Below are 17,484 nucleotides of genomic sequence, written 5' to 3' on the forward strand. Positions count from 1 at the left end.
AACAAGAAAGGAATTTAACTTCGGCATTCCGAAGTTTGTATACCCTTGGAGTTCTAAGAAATAATCAACTTTAGTAACACCATGTGAAATTTGTAAGGATTGTTGCTGACTTCAGTCATATTACAAAAAATGACATTTTTTTTTTTAAACCATTTTTTTTTTTACGGTGGTATATGGTAGAGTAGTCCATTTTTAAATTCGAAATTCTAAAAAAATTTATAAAATGTTATTTCCAAGCTTTGAAGGTTATATGTGAAAAAACACAACAGATATAATTTTTTTCAAATTTTCCGGCTAATTTTGTGATTGTTTCTACAGCAGCTATATGATATAGACGTCCGGTTTTTATCAAATTTAATTCAAAATTCATAACCAATTAAAAAATGTTATTTCGAAGCTTTGAAGGTTATTTGTGAAAAAACACAACAGATATAATTTATTTCATATTTTCCGGCTAATTTTGTGATTGCTTCTATGGCAGCTATATGATATAGTCGTCCGATTTTGATAAAATTTAATTCGAAATTCCGAACTAATAAAAAAATGTTATTTCCAAACTTAGAAAGTTATATGTTAAAAAGCACCAAAGATATAATTTTTTCATATTTTCCATCTAATTTTCCGATCGTTTCTATGGCAGCTATATGATATAGTCGTCCGATTTTTATAAAATTTAATTCGAAATTTAAAACCAATTAAAAAATGTGCAGACAAAAATTTGATGTACATCGTGGCAAATTTAGAGGATAATAATTTCGTGTTAGTCTAACGGGAACGTAGAATGTTAGGCGGTTTAAAAGTTCTGCAGAATCAATGTCACCTGTTATAAGATTTTTTATAAAAATAGCACCAAGCATTGTTCTACGATTTACAAGTGTAGGTAAATTTAGCAATTGTAATCTACTTTCGTAGGAAGGAAGCCTTACGTTTTGATCCCAGTTCAAACTACGCAGGGCAAATAAAAGAAATTTTTTGTACCGACTCAATACGGCCGTTGTGCACTTGATATTGTGGACTCCAAACCGACGAACAATATTCCAAAATAGGACGGACACGGGAGGTAAATAATAATTTGGTCGTATAAGGGTCATCAAATTCTTTTGACCAACGCTTTATAAACCCAAGAACACTCATGGCTTTGTTAACAGTGGACATAATGTGGCAGTCAAATTTAAGTTTAGGGTCAAGAAGAACACCTAAATCGTTAACTGAATAAATACGGTCAAGTGGCGTATTTTTAAGAAAGTAACTGATAAACGTAGGAGTACCCCTATAAAAAGTCATAACGTTGCATTTTAGGCAGTTTAAATTTAAAAGGTTGTACTCACACCATCCATGAAAACAATCAATATCTGAATGTAAGTTAAATCCCGACGCTATATCATTATATGAAAAACAAAGCTTACGTCATTAGCATACAATTCGAGAATGTGTTATGATTAAGGGAAAAACGTTAATAAACAACGTAAACAGCAGGGTCCAAATGACTACCCTGAGGCACACCAGATGTCACAATTTTGAAACAGCATTCTTATATAACCCTTTGAGTCCTACCATTCAAGTAACATGAAATCCAAGATAATAGATTGCCAGGAAACCCAAGCTGATCTAATTTAAATAAAAGAAGTGAGTGGTTAACGGAGTCAAAGACCTTACTAAGATCTGTACAGGGTTGCCCATATTCGACGGACCCATATATTTTTTTTTTAAATTAAAACAAAAAAATAAAAATTTGGCGGTTGGCAATCTTAATTATTTAATTTGTTCCAAGTAGATTTGTTTACATAAATTTTTGAATATGATATCTTTCAAATGGCAGCCTCTGGCGTTAATGGCGTATTGTGCCCTTTTTGCAGCATTTTCCATCGTTTTCGCCAACATTTCGGACGGAATAGCGGCTATTTCTTCACGAATGTTGTCCTTGAGCTCTTCTAGGGTCCTTGGCTTGTTAACGTAAACCTTTGACTTCAAATATCCCCACAAGAAGAAGTCAGGCGGCGTCAAATCGGGCAAACGCGGTGGCCAGTCCAAATAACCACTTTTCGACATCAAACGGCCCGGAAACAATTTCTTCAGAAAATCGATTGTTATGCGACTTGTGTGCGGTGGAGCGCCGTCTTGTTGAAACCAGAACTGCCTCATACGCTTTCGACGAATAATTGGCATCACAAAATTGGTCATCATGTCGCGATAACGCTCCTGGTTGATGGTAACAGCATGGCCATTTTCATTTTGGAAGAAAAACGGCCCAATGACCGTTTTCGAACTAACGCCGCACCAAACTGTGACTTTTTCGTCGTGAAGAGGCACTTCTTGAATCTTCTCAGGATTTTCAGTGGCGTAAATACGGCAATTTTGCTTATTTACGGTCCCATTCAATGTGAAATGGGCTTCATCGGACATGATAATTTTGTTCCAAAATTGATCGTCATCTTCGGCCATTTCGATGACTCTTTGGGCCCATTCCAATCGACGAGGCTTGTCCGTAAGCAACAATCTTTGCGTCAATTGAATTTTGTACGGGAACAAATGCAAATCAACGCGAATAATCCGTTGTAAAGTGGACCGAGCCATGCCCAACTGCTGACAACGGCGTTTTTGGGATGTTCTTGGGGACATCTCAACACTGGCTCGTAGGGCAGCGATATTCTCGTCCGATCGCCTTGGTCGACTTTTATTTGGCCTCTTCGGATTAGAAAGAGCCTCACCAGTCGTAAATTTTTCGGATAAAAGCTTAATGGCGTTCTTAGAAGGCGCACTTTTCACATTTTTTAATTTTTTAAAAGCACGTTGAGTTTTCACAATTGACTTGTTCTGTTGAATGTAAATTTCAACTATTTCAGAGCGCTCGCGTGGCGTGTATTGGTCCATGGTAAAAATCTGCTTGGACTGACGCTTCAAACGCGGTATGTCATTAAGCGATCTGGCATCTCTGTCAAAAGTTATGGCGTCGTCAGATGGGTCCGTCGAATATGGGCAACCCTGTATACACAATGTCAGTCTGCATTTTTTTTTTAAACCCATTTATTACAATAGATGACAATTCAAGAAGGTTGATGTATGTCGATCTTCGCTTAACAAAACCATGCTGACACAGTGATATAAGCGAGGAACATATATGTTGCAAATGAGAAGTGATAATACGTTCAAATGCTTTAGGAATTGCCGACAATTTAGAAATACCTCTATAATTTTAAGCATCTGCCTTCGCACCTTTCTTATGAAGTGGAATAATAAAAAAGTCCTTCCAGATAGAAGGAAAAACTGATGATGAAATGATGATGATGACAAATTAAAAAGTTTAAGAATCGGTTTACAAATGGTTGACGCACAAAACTTAACTTGACACATCCAGGAAGTCCATCTGGACCGGGAGAACATGTTGGCGTTGTTGTTGCTTAATCTCTTACGAGAGAGCTTTCGGTGATTACAGAGGAAGATATACAATTTTCCCTATTTAAGGGATTAGGGTAGTTCGAATTTGACTAAGCTGTCGAACTATGAGTAGTTTGGAAAAACTTAGCAAATAAATCAGCGATTTCAGAATCCGTCGATGCCTCCATTGAGTATAGACGTACCGATGAAGGCAATGCAGATGCCTTACGCTTGGCATTAACAAAATTGTAAAACTGTTTCGGATCGTTTGAAAATTCAAATTAACATCGACTTAGATACATAGAGTAGCAATGACTGTTGAGAACATTAAAATCTGTTCGAGCCACAACATATTTCGAAAAATTTGCTGGTCTACCCGATTTTTTATACTTTTTATAAGTGTTAGATTTAAGGTTTTTAAGTTTTTGAAGCGCATTGGTCAAACAAGGATACCTGTTTAGGTTTGAAACCGATCAGGTACGCGTTCATTAAAAAACGTATTTAAGACTGTATAGAATAATTCAGTGGCACTTTCAATGTCTGTACAATTGTACAAGTCTGTCCAATTATAATGAGAAATCATATCGTTAAGTTTATTATAGTTACATTTACGAAAACATCTCTTTTTAGTTGCAGAAACTAAAGGAAAGAGGGTATCAGAGCAGGGGAGGCCAATTTCCACTTCCATAGTTGGATGATATGGGTCTTCAGGTACAACAAGAGCGTCAATTCTACATACTGTGATTTCAGACGGGTCTGAAACAAACACAAGATCTAATTGTCTTCTTAAGGAATTTTTTATAAAGCTTACTTGCTGTAACGATAATTCTAAAAGGCCATCCACAAAATCATGGGCGGATAACGGCATAGCGACAAATGAGTCAGTAGGAGGAGACCACGAAATATCAGGTAGGTTAAAGTCACCTAAAACAATCAAAAGGTCTCTGTTAGAAAGAAGGGATAAAACAGATTTTATTACAGACAGATGGTGCTCATAAATTACTAGGTCAGAGCCAGGTGGAATATAAGAACATGTAACAAAAACAGATAACGATTGCAAAAAAACTTTTACACTTAGAAATTCAATTTCATTGGGAATATGAATGAGGATTCTTCCAGATGTTAGGACACCGCCCCCCCTACGTGAGTGGCGATCGTTCCTATAAGTATTAAAGTTATTACACAGAACTTCAGAGTCGGATATCCCTGGTTTCAGCCAAGTTTCCGTAAAAGCTAAAATATATATATTAAATGGTTTCTGTAAATGCGGAGGAGTCAGCATAAAGCTTGGGTAGCTTCATATTTAATCCCCTAACATTTTGATACGCCAACATTAAACTTTTTAGTTTTTTGACACAGTGGAGGGCCTGTTATTTGTTCTCGGCTTATTTGGGACAAATTCTTTAATTACTAAACCATGATTAAGCCAAAAGCTTTCAGAAAGTAAAACATTAAAAATGTCAGGCGGAGCAAATATTTTAAAAGAAGATATCCTACGAGCATATGGAAATCGAAATTGTTCAACTGCAATATCTTCGGATGGGAATTTTTCACGTATAAGTTCCAGAACATCCTCAGATGTGGTATCTGGGGTGAATCTAGAAACAAATTATTGCTTCCTTTGTGGAACAACTGAAAGTTTCTTACGCTCCCCAGCAGCAGTCTGAACCTCACTAGGCTGAGATCCAGGATCGGTGCCTACAGTACCTATAGAAACGGTCGGCACCGATTTCTTTGACTTAGCCAGTACAGAAGCTTTTAGTCCGGAAACATGGACCTCACTCGAGCTAGCTGTATCCATACGCACAGTTGGTTCGCTCAACCCTGTGTCGACAGGAACTGCTGCTACCAAGTTCGGATTTGTGTTGGATTCCATGGTGGTATTAACGGCGGTTAAGCTGGCTTTTTTGCGTTTAGGCGACTCTGTTAATAATTTTTTATTATTAAACTGGGCACAGACGGTATTGAACCCCTCATTGAGTTGCCTAAAAGCACCCGAGATATTCAACAGGCTGTCTCGAGTCTGCTTTATAAAGCCGCTCATCTCAACCAAAAAAAAATATTCTATCGACTAAGCGTGGCTTGTGCGACACTAACAACTTTTAGTACGAACAAATACAAAGTAAATCAAGCAAGAGACAGAGAGCGAGTTGCAGAAAATAGCACCGAAAAAGTCTACTAGAAATTCAGCGGGTGCATAGAGACCAGGTTAGAGTTAGATTAGAGGGAGATTGAGAGAGACTAAAAAAGTTTTAGCAAGTTTAGGAGCGTAAGTTACAAAAACAAAGCTATGGGATTAAACAAATCTAGATATAGAAATGTTAAAATAACTATTACCACGTACCCGTTGCTGGGAGATCTATTTAGAATTACTAGCACAATTGTTAGGCTAATCTTTGTAAATAAATACACACAGAACACTCGCACAAAAATCACTGGAAAAGACAAAAACTCGGAGCACAAAAGTAAACACAGCTGATCACAAGCGACGCTAAATCGAAAATGATATAGTCGTCCGATTTTAATAAAATTTCATTCAAAACTCAAAACTAACTTCAAAATGTTATTTCCAAGCTTAGATGAATATTAAAAAACAGCGAAGATATAATTTTTTCATATTTTCCATCTAATTTTCCGTTTGTTTCTATGGCAGCTATATGATATAGTCGTCCGATTTTGATAAAATTTAATTTGAAATTTAAAACCAATTAAAAAATGTTATTTCCAAGCGTAGGAGGTTTTATACTGAAAAGCACCGAAGATATAATTTTTGATATTAGTTTACCACTAATTTTTGATCGTTCCTATGGCAGCTATATTATATAGTCGTCCGATTTTGATAAAATTTCATTCAAAATTCAGAGCTAACTACAAAATGTTATTTCCAAGCTTAGATGGTTATATGTTAAAAAACAGCGAAGATATAATATTTTTTTTAATTGTTTCCCCTATAGTTCCTATAAGATATAGTTGTCTGATCCGTCTGGTTCCGACTTATATATTACCTGCAATAGAAAAAAGACTTTTGGGAATGTTTCAGCCCGATAGCTTAAAAACTGAGAGACTAGTTTGCGTAGAAACGGACGGACCTTCACTGCGTTGTAAACTTCTGACTGAAATCATTACACCCTCTGCAAGGGTATAAAAATTATATCTTCGGTGTTTTGTAACATATAATTTTCTAAGCTTGGAAAGAACATTTTTTAATTAGTTCTGAATTTCGAATTTTACCAAAATGTGACGACTGTATCACATAGCTGCCATAGAACCGATCGGAAATATAATGGTAAAATAATACGAAAAAATTATAGCTTCTGTGTTTTTTAGAATATAACCTCCTACGCTTGAAAATAACAATTTTTTAATTGTTTTGAATTTCCAATTAAATTTAATACAAATCGTAAGGCTATATCATATAGCTGCCATAGAAAAGATCCAAAAATAATTTTAAAAAATATGGAAAAATTATATATTTGGTGCTTTTTAACTTATAACCTTCTAAGCTTGGAAATAAAATTTTTAACATTTTTAAGAATTTCGAATTCAATTTAATAAAAATTGGACTACTCTAACATGTAGATGTCATAAAATGGTACAAAAAAATGAAATTTTTTATTTTTAATATCACCGAAGTCAGCAACAATCTTTAAAAATTGTACATGGTGTTACTAAACTTATTTATTTCTTATAACTGCAAGGGTATAAAAACTTTGGCTTGCCGAAGTTAACTTACTTTCTTGTTTTTGTTATTTTTGTTATTTTTTTAACACCATAAGTCAGTAAATCATCGAGTGTTTTTTTATAGTGGTTTGTGTTTGTTCAATTTATGTTTTTGAATATGACATTGGTATTGTAAAATAATTGTCTTTAAAAGGTTCTTATTCATTTTATTTTTTTTTATTTATTTTTGTATACTCTGGACTTGATAAAACCTAACAATATTTAGCAACTGTCAACTTATGTATGACTAAAGGATTTGACTGCTTCATTTCGACTGTGTGGTATTCTCTGATCGTCTGCTTGTTTGATTTGTGTGCGGTTACCAACTTAATCCAAACGTTCTCTTACTGGCATGTATGTATATGTTTGGACACTTCTAAAATCATATATTGAAGTCATGCCATGACATTCCCGTTAAGATGGGTTACAACAAAAGTACAATTTTACTTATTATTCCGTCTGGTGCCACCAGACGACGCCTTGACGCTGCGGGAAATAATCTTATTTACGCTAGCAGTCCCATTAGCGAACGCCCAGTAAAAGACGAGTTTTCCTAGTTTTTGCCTAAAGACTGTTGCAGTCGTCTAGCTTCGAGAGCTATTGCACCGCTCTTCTTTAATGCCCAAACAAGTATCCTAGTTAAATGTGGGGCTTCTGAACGCAGCCCGACTTTCGTATTAAGGGGGAGGCTTGGGAGGCTTTTTTGTGCATAAATGTCCACCCAAACATTCCAAAAACATGCGATTTCTCGGTTTTTCATTTCTAAGATCTTACCCAATTTACGAATTTAAATCATTAACGATTTTACTTAACGTCCTATCGGAACGAGACAACATTTGTTGTACTCGAAAAAAATGATCTTGTAGATAAACTTTTTAAAAGTTATGATTAACACAGTTCTTAGGTAATCTACCTTTTTTGGTTTCGGAAACAAATTACGACCTGCACAAAATATGCACATTCGTGGAGCCTTGGCGAAATGCTTGTACCCCGCATACTATAACATATATTTAAATGCAATAAGAAGATTGTTGAAATATAAAACAAAAAAAACCTGAAAGTTATATTCTATAGATTCGTAAACAGGTAAATGGAAGCGCTTCCGGCTCCATAAAGTACATATATTCTTGATCAGGATCAAGTCATTCAATCCGTCAGTCCGTGCGTCCGTATGAACGCTGAAAGTTTCCGAAAACTAAGAGCTAGAACAGTCAAACTTTACAAGCAACTTCCTGAGCTTTCTACGCAGCGCAAGTTTGTTTCAGCGGGTCCCACTCTAACCCACTCTAACAATCCGCGAAAATCTGTAGCGCCAACAGTTTTTATGATCAATACCTATCGATTGACCCAAAAAAAATGTCCACGCCCACTCTAACGCCCACCAACCGCCCAAAGCTGTGGTGGCCACAATTGTCATGCTAGAACATTTTTTTTTATAAAACGTATTTGTCTCCCAAAACATTTTGATTGATCTAAAAAATGTTTGCCACGCCACTCTAACGCCCCTAAAAGGCTAAAACGCTTTAAACTGTCTGCCGCCAACATAACATATAACAAAATAGCGGGTAGGTGGCGCTTTAAAATTTTTCTTTGCTGCTTATATATCTTTATTTTTATTTTGCTAACTAAAAATGAGTAACGGGTATCTGATGGTCGAGGCACTCGACTATAGCCTTCTTCCTTGTTTTAATTGCATTGTGTGAAAAATATAACCCAGCCATAGGAAAAAATTCCCGACTCCTTTTTCTTAATAACTGCCTTCTTCTTTTTGTTGTGACCCAGCTGCTTGTTTATACTATATTTATATTTATACTGTATTTCTAATACAGACCGCTTTTACAACCACTTCCAACACAGACCACTATAACCACTTGTCTTGACCTACAATTAATTAATTATTAATCCTAATATAGGGCAATTTGCTCCCGCAAAAACGTCACCAATTAAATCACCGTCTTGACAATTCCCGCTCCGTTTTCATACCGCTCATTATACATACATATATACACGCATATCTTCGTTTACTCCATCGCATAGTGGATCAAGGGCTCACAATAAATGTTCATAACAGACCAAACAAAAATTTAAGTCCGTAGTTTATCATCCCGTCTAATTAATAATTATTGAATTTGGTTTTAGAAGGCAAGTGTGACCCTATACTTTTACGAATGTCGAATGATTCCTAAATTCCAATTTTTTCTAGCTCGATTTCGTTTTCTCGTTTCGAAATTTTAATTATAAATTATTCTCCGTCATAGCTCCATAGGGAAAATCCCCGTTAGCCCAATTTATAGATACAACTGATCCGCTTTGAGGCCACTGTGAACCCCCCAGTGGCTCCTACACCAACTGTATCCGCGTGTAAAACTCTTCGCCATCTTTTCAAATCAATCTGGAAGCCGGTGAAGGCAGCATATGACATATGCTACGATTGCGTTCAGACTGCAGGAGAAAGCGTCGCAGCTATCAAATTTTTAACTAAAGGCAAAATATAACGAAACTTATTCCGCATACGAAACATTTACAGCTGTGATACTCGAGCAAATACAACAGGACTCCTCCCAAATACCAAGCTCCACTAACTCCGTCAGTTCCCTCCTATCGACACAGAGGTTTTCTCGGCTGACTGGTCGCTGGCCGACTTTCCGGAATCTTTTCACGGCGAAATATATATCCGTGTCTAACGCCATTAAAAAATGTATTCCCGTAAATTCAAAACCTAGTGGAGAAGCTTATTCCATAGTTTTAAAACACCCACTCACCAATTATGACTTTCACTCAGCCTGAAAAAATGTACTAAGCGCTTCAAAAGAAGCGATTGCTTAAAATTCTAAAAATTCCCTAAAATTTGCAATCCATAGCACAGAAGTCTGGAAAACCTTTAAATTAACTTCAACGCAATTTTCATGGTTTCTTTACTGCCTTACAATATTACGGCATTCATTTTAAGACCCTATCCTGGTTTATATGTGCTCGACAAAAATACCAAAGTACACTCTCTTCTTTTGGGGGCAATATAACCAAAATAAAGCCGAAACTCCATACTTCTGTTAAATACCTCCACAAGAATTCCAGCAGCAATAACACAGGCTGCCGGTCGTTTACCAAGTACACGGCGCATTCGCGTACTAACGGCGCGGCGAAGAGCGGTTAAAGGGAATTGTGTATATTCTCACGTTTATATGTTTTTAAAATATGGTGCAGCGAAGAGGGTAGCGCCATATTATAAAAACGGATATAATATGTCAAAGCGAATTTGATACGTTTGTAAAAGGATTATAACTTTTTCGGTAAATTACAAATGCATGAAATCGTCAAAGCATATTTTAAAGAAGCTTTTGGCCGGACAAAACCACGTAAAATTGTTGAGCTGTCAAAAACCGACGAAGGTTTTGCTACTATACTACGCTCCTGCAATTCATCTCAACCAAAGCTCACAGAATTTAATGTCGATAAAGTCTTATCACTCTTTATACATATATGAGTATATATCAATATTAGCTTATTCGTAGTATTGTTTATAGTAAGACTACTACAAAATTTCGAAAAACTTATGGCCGAATTATCTTATTCCGAAAATATCAGTGTCAGCGAATCCCAAGCAGAGCTTGAGCTGCAAAGCTTTTTGTATCACACGGCGTTAAGAATTGTAAAACTTTAAGCTAATGTGCTTGAGTCATTTAGTGATGAAAGCGTTGCCGACTTGATTTTATTTGACAAGTGGGGATTTGACGATAGTACTGGTCATTCCAGAACCCATTGAACACTGATGATTCAAAATTTGCAATCAACAATGGTTAAGGGAAAAGTCTGTAAGGCTTTAAGTGAAACATCTACATCTAAATGCTAAATATGTAACGTAAAGCCCAGCCAACATTTGGAAAACAGCTCAAAATAAAAATTCACAAAAAACATTTCGAATTTGGGTTGTCTCGGATGGTATATTTGGATTTTTGAGTATTTCATGAATTTGTCTATAGATTGCATTTAAAAACTTGGCGAAAACTCAAATTCAAGCTGAATTCCGCGCCCATATGGGATTAAATGTCGACCAACCAAGCGGTGAAGGTCTGCTGATATTACAGGATTGGATAAAAATATGTTAATTAGGTGTGCGACACTACTGCAATTCATGGCATCTGGCTATGAAATCAATTCGGAAAAATTTGGATGCTTTGAATTTGACAGCTGTCGAATCTAAAAACACAAGAAAAATGTCTCGATTGGTATTTATTAAATAGATTACTGTTACCCTCAGACCCATTTATAAGTGGGCAACAAATTAAAAATTCTCCACAAAAAAAAAAACAAAATTATTAGCCGTGTGCATTTGCTGCTTGATGATTAAAATAGGTTTTATATGTGATTTTATGATTGTTTTACTTTTGGGGATTACGATTTAATCAACGTTTGTATTAGGAGAAAAAATATTTAATTTAGTCTTGGAAAAAAAATATTTTATGAAAAGTCTCGCTATCAGTCTGTTAGGAAGCTATACGATACGATTTTTATGTATATCGCCCTCGATGTCTTCGACGGTTCTGGTTGCCTCGATGTCCTCTCGCCTCATTGACTTGGTGCTCCAGTCCTATAGCTCCCTGAATATCCTTGCTCGCTGCTCGTCCCTGACGGCGACTGCTTGACAACGACTCAGACTCGCTAGGGGGTCAGCCGTGTGGGCTTGGGGAAGCTTCACCATTCTCCTTTTGACACACGACCGGCCTGTCCCGTACGGGGCTTCTGCTCAGATCGCGCGGACAGTAAAGGCAACACCAGGAAGCTGCCTCGAACATCCCACCCTAGCCTCACCCTAGGCTCACTATCCGTGTCGTTACTGCTAGCTCGATCTGTCTTGCGTGACTCTAGCGATAAGGTGTGTTGCTTCCTGATGGCGGCGTCCTGTGAAGTGCTCCTGGGTGCGAGACTGGACGTAGTGTGCCTTCTGGTACTCGAAACCGTAGGCTCTCCTAGAAAACCCCACTCGAGAGCGTACTGATCGATCGGATCGCCCTTCTGGCTAATCGCGCCAGGACCTGCTTCTTTTCCACATGACGTACCGTGATTACGCCGGAACACGCCTAATTAGTGCTTGGGGCGAGGTAAACTGGGTTTAGACAGGCTTACACCCGAGCTCACGTTTTCCTGTCGCCGGCCCTTACTGCTCAAACTCTGAAAAACTCTCAAAGCGTAAGCGTAATCGTTGACAGATATAAGCATATCGCCATAACCAAGCCGTGTGATGCCCACCGGATCTCAGCTACCTGTGTCTCAATTCGGAGATTCTTTGTAATCCCAATCCCGAACGTCTCGACGTAGCGATCTTGTAGGCTCCCACGGCTGCCGAATCGCGCAAGTGTGTACGAGTAAAGTGAAGCGGGACATTTTCTGTTCTCGGGATCTTTTGGCTGCTATCGACAACCGTCGAAGCATCAGGTTTGGGTTAAAAACAGACTTTGACCTACGTTTGCTTGAATTTTTCGAGCGAGCTGAATTTCCTATTTTGCAAAAGATGAAAGAGTTTTTTTTAAAAAGCCATCATAATTCTAGGTCGATTAGTGAAAAATGTCATATTCTGACCCTTTTAACTCCAGTAACACTCTAAATTTCGCAAGACTGTTCAAGTAATGATTTTGTTTTGTCGTTTTGAACTGCAAAAGCAAAAAAGTTGGATGAAAATCGGACCTTCGGAACAGGGGTGGCACGGTTCGCAGATTTTGGCTCAATTGCCAATTCTATTCTACTGTGCAAGCTCTACAAATAAAAAATTCCCAGCTCATCAGACTATGAAGTAGTTTTTAGCGGTTTTTTTTTTGTTATAAACATTCCAATAATAAAAGATAGCTTCTTCAAACATTCACGCGATGACGAGCTGCGTCGCAACGAAACGCGACGCGTTAGTGTGCTGGCTTGCTTTGAAATACATGCAAACTTTTCTAGGCGGTAAAAACAACTCCGCGACGCGCCGCTCCGCCACAGTGCGCGCGCACCTTAAAATAATTATATTTTCAAAAATACCATAGTATTACAAAAATTAAAATTAAATTAAAGAGTGTATATTATTGTACGATCTGGCTCGTTCCGATTTATAAACTATCTACTAAATTAGATTTGGGTAGGCTAGTTATAAAGTATAGGGACTAAATTGCGTTAAAACGGACAAATAGACGGACGGATAGGGTTATTTCTGATCGTCTTATGATGCAAAAATGAAAGTACTTCATAGAGTCGGCAACGTCTAATTCACAGAGTAGCAAACTAACTTCTAACCTAGCAAACCTTATTCTAATTTTTTTTTAAATATTTTTTTGATAATTCTCATGGGAGCTAAAAAAAACAGTGGTCCTATCAGACTCATTCAGACTTATTTACTACCTACAATAACAAGAAAGGAAGTTAGCTTCAACAAATAAACAACTGTTACATTTTTAATGATTGTTGAAAGCTTCATGGATAGATATAAATTTGACAGCTATATGTTAAAGTGATTTGATTTTTATTAAATTTAATTCGAAATTCTTAAAAATATAAAAGTGATACTCCCATTAGAATAAAATAATATGTCAAAAAACACCGAAGCTATAATTTGTTTCATATTATTGTCCAGCTACTGTATCAGTCATCCGATTTTGATAATATTAAGTTCGAAATTTAGAATTCAAAAACACGAAAGATATAATTTGAATGAAATCTTTACAAATCTCAAGGTTATAAAAATGTGCCATACGTCGGTAATATTACAATCCTTAACATTTTGCTAATTAAATAACAAATAATGGTTTTTCTTAATAAAAAAAAAATTTTTTAATAGTTATTTTACCTGCGATGGTATTGGTAGTTCGGAGGAACATATTTTCTTTATTGCAGAATATCGATCTTCTCTATTGTTATGACAAATACAGACAACTATTTGTGTATCCATAGTTAAGTTTCCTCGTAAAGCTTGAATGTATGCATCGATTCGATCATGGTCCAAAGAAATCATTGTTGGTTTAGAAAATTTCATCCCAAGAGGCTTACAACATTGTTTCATATTATCTAGTAGGTTAGTTGCAGCTCGTGTATCATTTCTCAAATTAATGATAATCCATTTATTAAGATGAATTACTTCCAACATTTCATTGCTGACAGCGTATTTGGAGAACTCCGCATTTTTTCCGGCTGATACGGTCATTTTTGAAAAATAGATGTGCTCTGTTTCCATTTGGCGACCTTTTAGATTATTATATTTTTTGTTTAGTGAAAGACCCCAACTGTTCAGTATATTTTGAGCTGCGGGACTTTTTGAGACATTTTCGTGGAACTTATTTAACGCCACCTGACGTTCATTTGGTGAAACTCTTGTAAAAGAAGCTATCTCACGCATAAGTTTGTAATCTGTACGAACTTCATCACGGAGACCAGTAAGATAACATAGTTCTGGAATTAAACAAAACTGTATAGTTCCTTGGTCATCAGGAATTGCCCTTGATTTCTTTATACTAAGTAGCAATGGTTGATTAATATCTTTAATGTTTATATTATGGTATTTTTTGTAATATTCTATATAACTCGTGAACCCAATTTTGGTTTGAAACTCTGACTTCGGACTTTGATCGAAGCAAATCTCATTTATTTTATAAGTACGATTGTTATACCTCGTTAATACTATGTTTCCAACCAATGTCTTTCTAGCACATTCTTGGTAATGATCTTTATTTTGCTGATATAGATCAACCAACATTTCTAAAACGGTTTTTTGACAAAGTATACGGTGCGAAACGTCGCAACAGAGCATTAAACCACCTTTGAATTCATCAACGGCTGTCACATAGCCTGGCCAAACTTCTAATTTGGCCAGTGGTATAATTTTTGGACGTGTGGGATCAAACTGTTTCCGATCAAATCTTACATAATTTAACGTTTTCATAACTCTATCAAATAAAATATTATATAAATGTATGCAATTCTTAAGGTCCTCTTTTTTTTTGAACAAAACTCGAATTTGCAACTCCGTATCTTCCACTTTTGAAACAAGGACGGTGATCTGGTTTGGTAACAAAATTGGTAAATATAACGTGATGCCGTCAAAAGTTTTCGTTTCTCCAAGCTTATGCCTATGATCATTTAAGTACTTTAATCTTAAATGAACCGAATCAACAGGAGGAAAAAATCGTACTTCATATTGAAAAACTCCCTTTTTTTCATCTGTCGTTAGCTCTAAGTAATTACACGATATATTAACAGATGAACCTGAAAAAAAATAATTTAGTACATTTTTTTGTGTTAAAATAGAAGACAAACATATAGACGAAAGCACCGACTATTATATAAACATTTATCATCTAATTAACTTTTAATTGAAATACTACTGTGGGAAAAAAGTAAGGTGAATTTTCAATTTGAAATTCGAGGGTTTAAGACGGCGGACTAGTTCTTATTTTCTTGAGTTGGCAGGACTGTTGATTACATTTATCGGTAACTTCATGCCATCAGTACATCAGTACTATATTAACGCTTGTGTTTACCAAACAGTCAAGAGTGCATTTGTCGATTTTTACAATGTCTGCTTTAATTGAGTCCCACCAAATTTTGTTTGCGGAATAAAATTTCGGCTGCGGAAACGTTGAGGATGTTGCCGAAGGCCTTTGGCGATTCTACCATGTTCCAGAAAAATGTTGTTGTGGTACAAAGACTTCACCTTGGAGCGAAGAAATATAATTTGAGCGTTATGCGTCGTATGCGCGAAGCAATTCGTCGAAAAAGACCAGAATTATGAGCCAAATTTACAATGTTGAACCAAACATGTCAATGCATGGACTTACTCAGCTTAAAAGAGCAAAAGAGAAATGCAGATATTTAAGCAGTATACCCGCTATTTTAATATATGGTAATGTGGACGGCAGACAGATTTAACGTTTTTACCATTTGTGGGCGTGGAAAAAATGATTTTAGGTCAATCGAAAAAAAAAAATTTCTAGCACGAAAACTGTGGCCGGCACAGCTTTGGGCGGTTTGTGGGCGTGTCAAAACGTTTTGGATCAAACGATAGGTATTGACGAGAACATTACGTTTCTTTTGCGAATTGTGGTCGTCAGAGTGCGAGCGGCACCGTGCTGAAACAAACATGCGCTGCGCAGAAAGCCCATGAATCTGCATGCCAAGTCTGACTCTTTTAGACAGGTTTTTGTGTTAAAATATTTCAACTGGATGTTTTTCAGTGTTTTATATTATATAGATCTTCTTATAAAATTTTCTAATTTTGCCGAATAAACAATAAGATACATTAAGTATATTGTAAAAATTTCAAATTTTTTAATAATTTATCTGTTAATAAACGAACACGAAAAAATCTGAGTCGTGCATCAGTTTAATGTAACGAAAAAGCCATTTTGAAAATACATTGTATTGGCTGCATTGTATAAGGCTGCGACAAGCTGCACGTTATTACCGGAACTAATTTAAGAGCCAACTAAAACTATGTCTGCTTGGTATGGCAACTACGCGAACCCGCTGGATTTGTTCAGTAAGTTTGTTTCACTAGGGTACCACGCCCACTCTAACGCCAACAATTCGAGACTGCAGCGTTAACAGTTTTTCTGATAGAATAAAATTTTAACAGAAATGTATGTCTCATCAATACCTTTCGATTGACCCAAAAAAAAATGTGCCACGCCCAACCTAACGTCCACCAACCGCCTAAAAGTGCGGTGCCCACATTTTTCTTGCTTAAACGTTTTGTCAAATCAATACCTATCGATTGACCTAAAAAAAATTTTGCCACGCCCACCAACCACCCAAAACTGTGGTGGCCACAGTTGTCATGCTAGAAAAATTTTTTTTTGCTATAATGTATTTTTCTCATAAAAACATTTGCCACGTCCTATCTTACGCTCCAAACGGCTATAACGCTTAAAACTGTTTTCCGCCTACATAGCAAATAACGAAATAGCCAGTAGGTGGTTCTTTAAAAAAATTTCTTTTCTGCTTATTTATCTCCATTTTTATTTTGTCGGGTATCTGATAGTCGAGTAACTCGACTTAAGGGTTTTTTCTTGCTCTAATATAGGAAATGACATACTTTCTGTGTTCTGGGCAGTTTTTTCTGCACTACGTACAGACTGTGCTCGAGTATTTCGAGGCTTTGGTTTAGAGTTATAAAAAGTTATTTTGTGCAGTTAATACTATAGGTTATATTGTTTTTTCGTGGGTGTAGTTGATGTCTTTGCCTTGTTGGTGGCATGGGTCGTTACAGTGGCAGTTGGTGTGGTAGTAGATAGTGTTGAGGTGCTATCGTTATTACCACCAGGGGTTAAAGGCGGAATCTTGGACTGTTCACTCCATGGCGTTGGAGCTCTCGGGCTTTCGGTGATCAGTACATGTTGTAACTTTTTCAAAGTAGTGATGGATTCA

At 36.6% G+C, this 17,484-nt stretch overlaps 1 protein-coding gene across 50 annotated transcripts in view; it reads right to left on the bottom strand.

Moving 5' to 3' along the window:
• Positions 1 to 17,484, bottom strand: part of LOC108021871 (protein argonaute-3) — a 448,633-nt gene that overhangs the window by 231,447 nt on the left and 199,702 nt on the right. For 47 of the 50 annotated variants that reach the window (XM_050890176.1, XM_050890192.1, XM_050890190.1 and 44 more), the window contains one exon: positions 13,913 to 15,324. The exons of 1 other annotated variant lie outside the window; for it this stretch is intronic. In XM_050890176.1, the coding sequence (XP_050746133.1) occupies positions 13,913 to 15,324 (1,412 nt within the window). Of the gene's footprint in view, positions 1 to 13,912; positions 15,325 to 17,484 lie in introns of those variants that run through there. 2 more of the 50 variants (XM_050890212.1, XM_050890215.1) reach the window with 2 other exon arrangements.

The sequence above is a fragment of the Drosophila biarmipes genome, unplaced genomic scaffold, assembly GCF_025231255.1.
Source record: "Drosophila biarmipes strain raj3 unplaced genomic scaffold, RU_DBia_V1.1 ptg000017l, whole genome shotgun sequence".
Lineage (NCBI taxonomy): Eukaryota > Metazoa > Arthropoda > Insecta > Diptera > Drosophilidae > Drosophila > Drosophila biarmipes.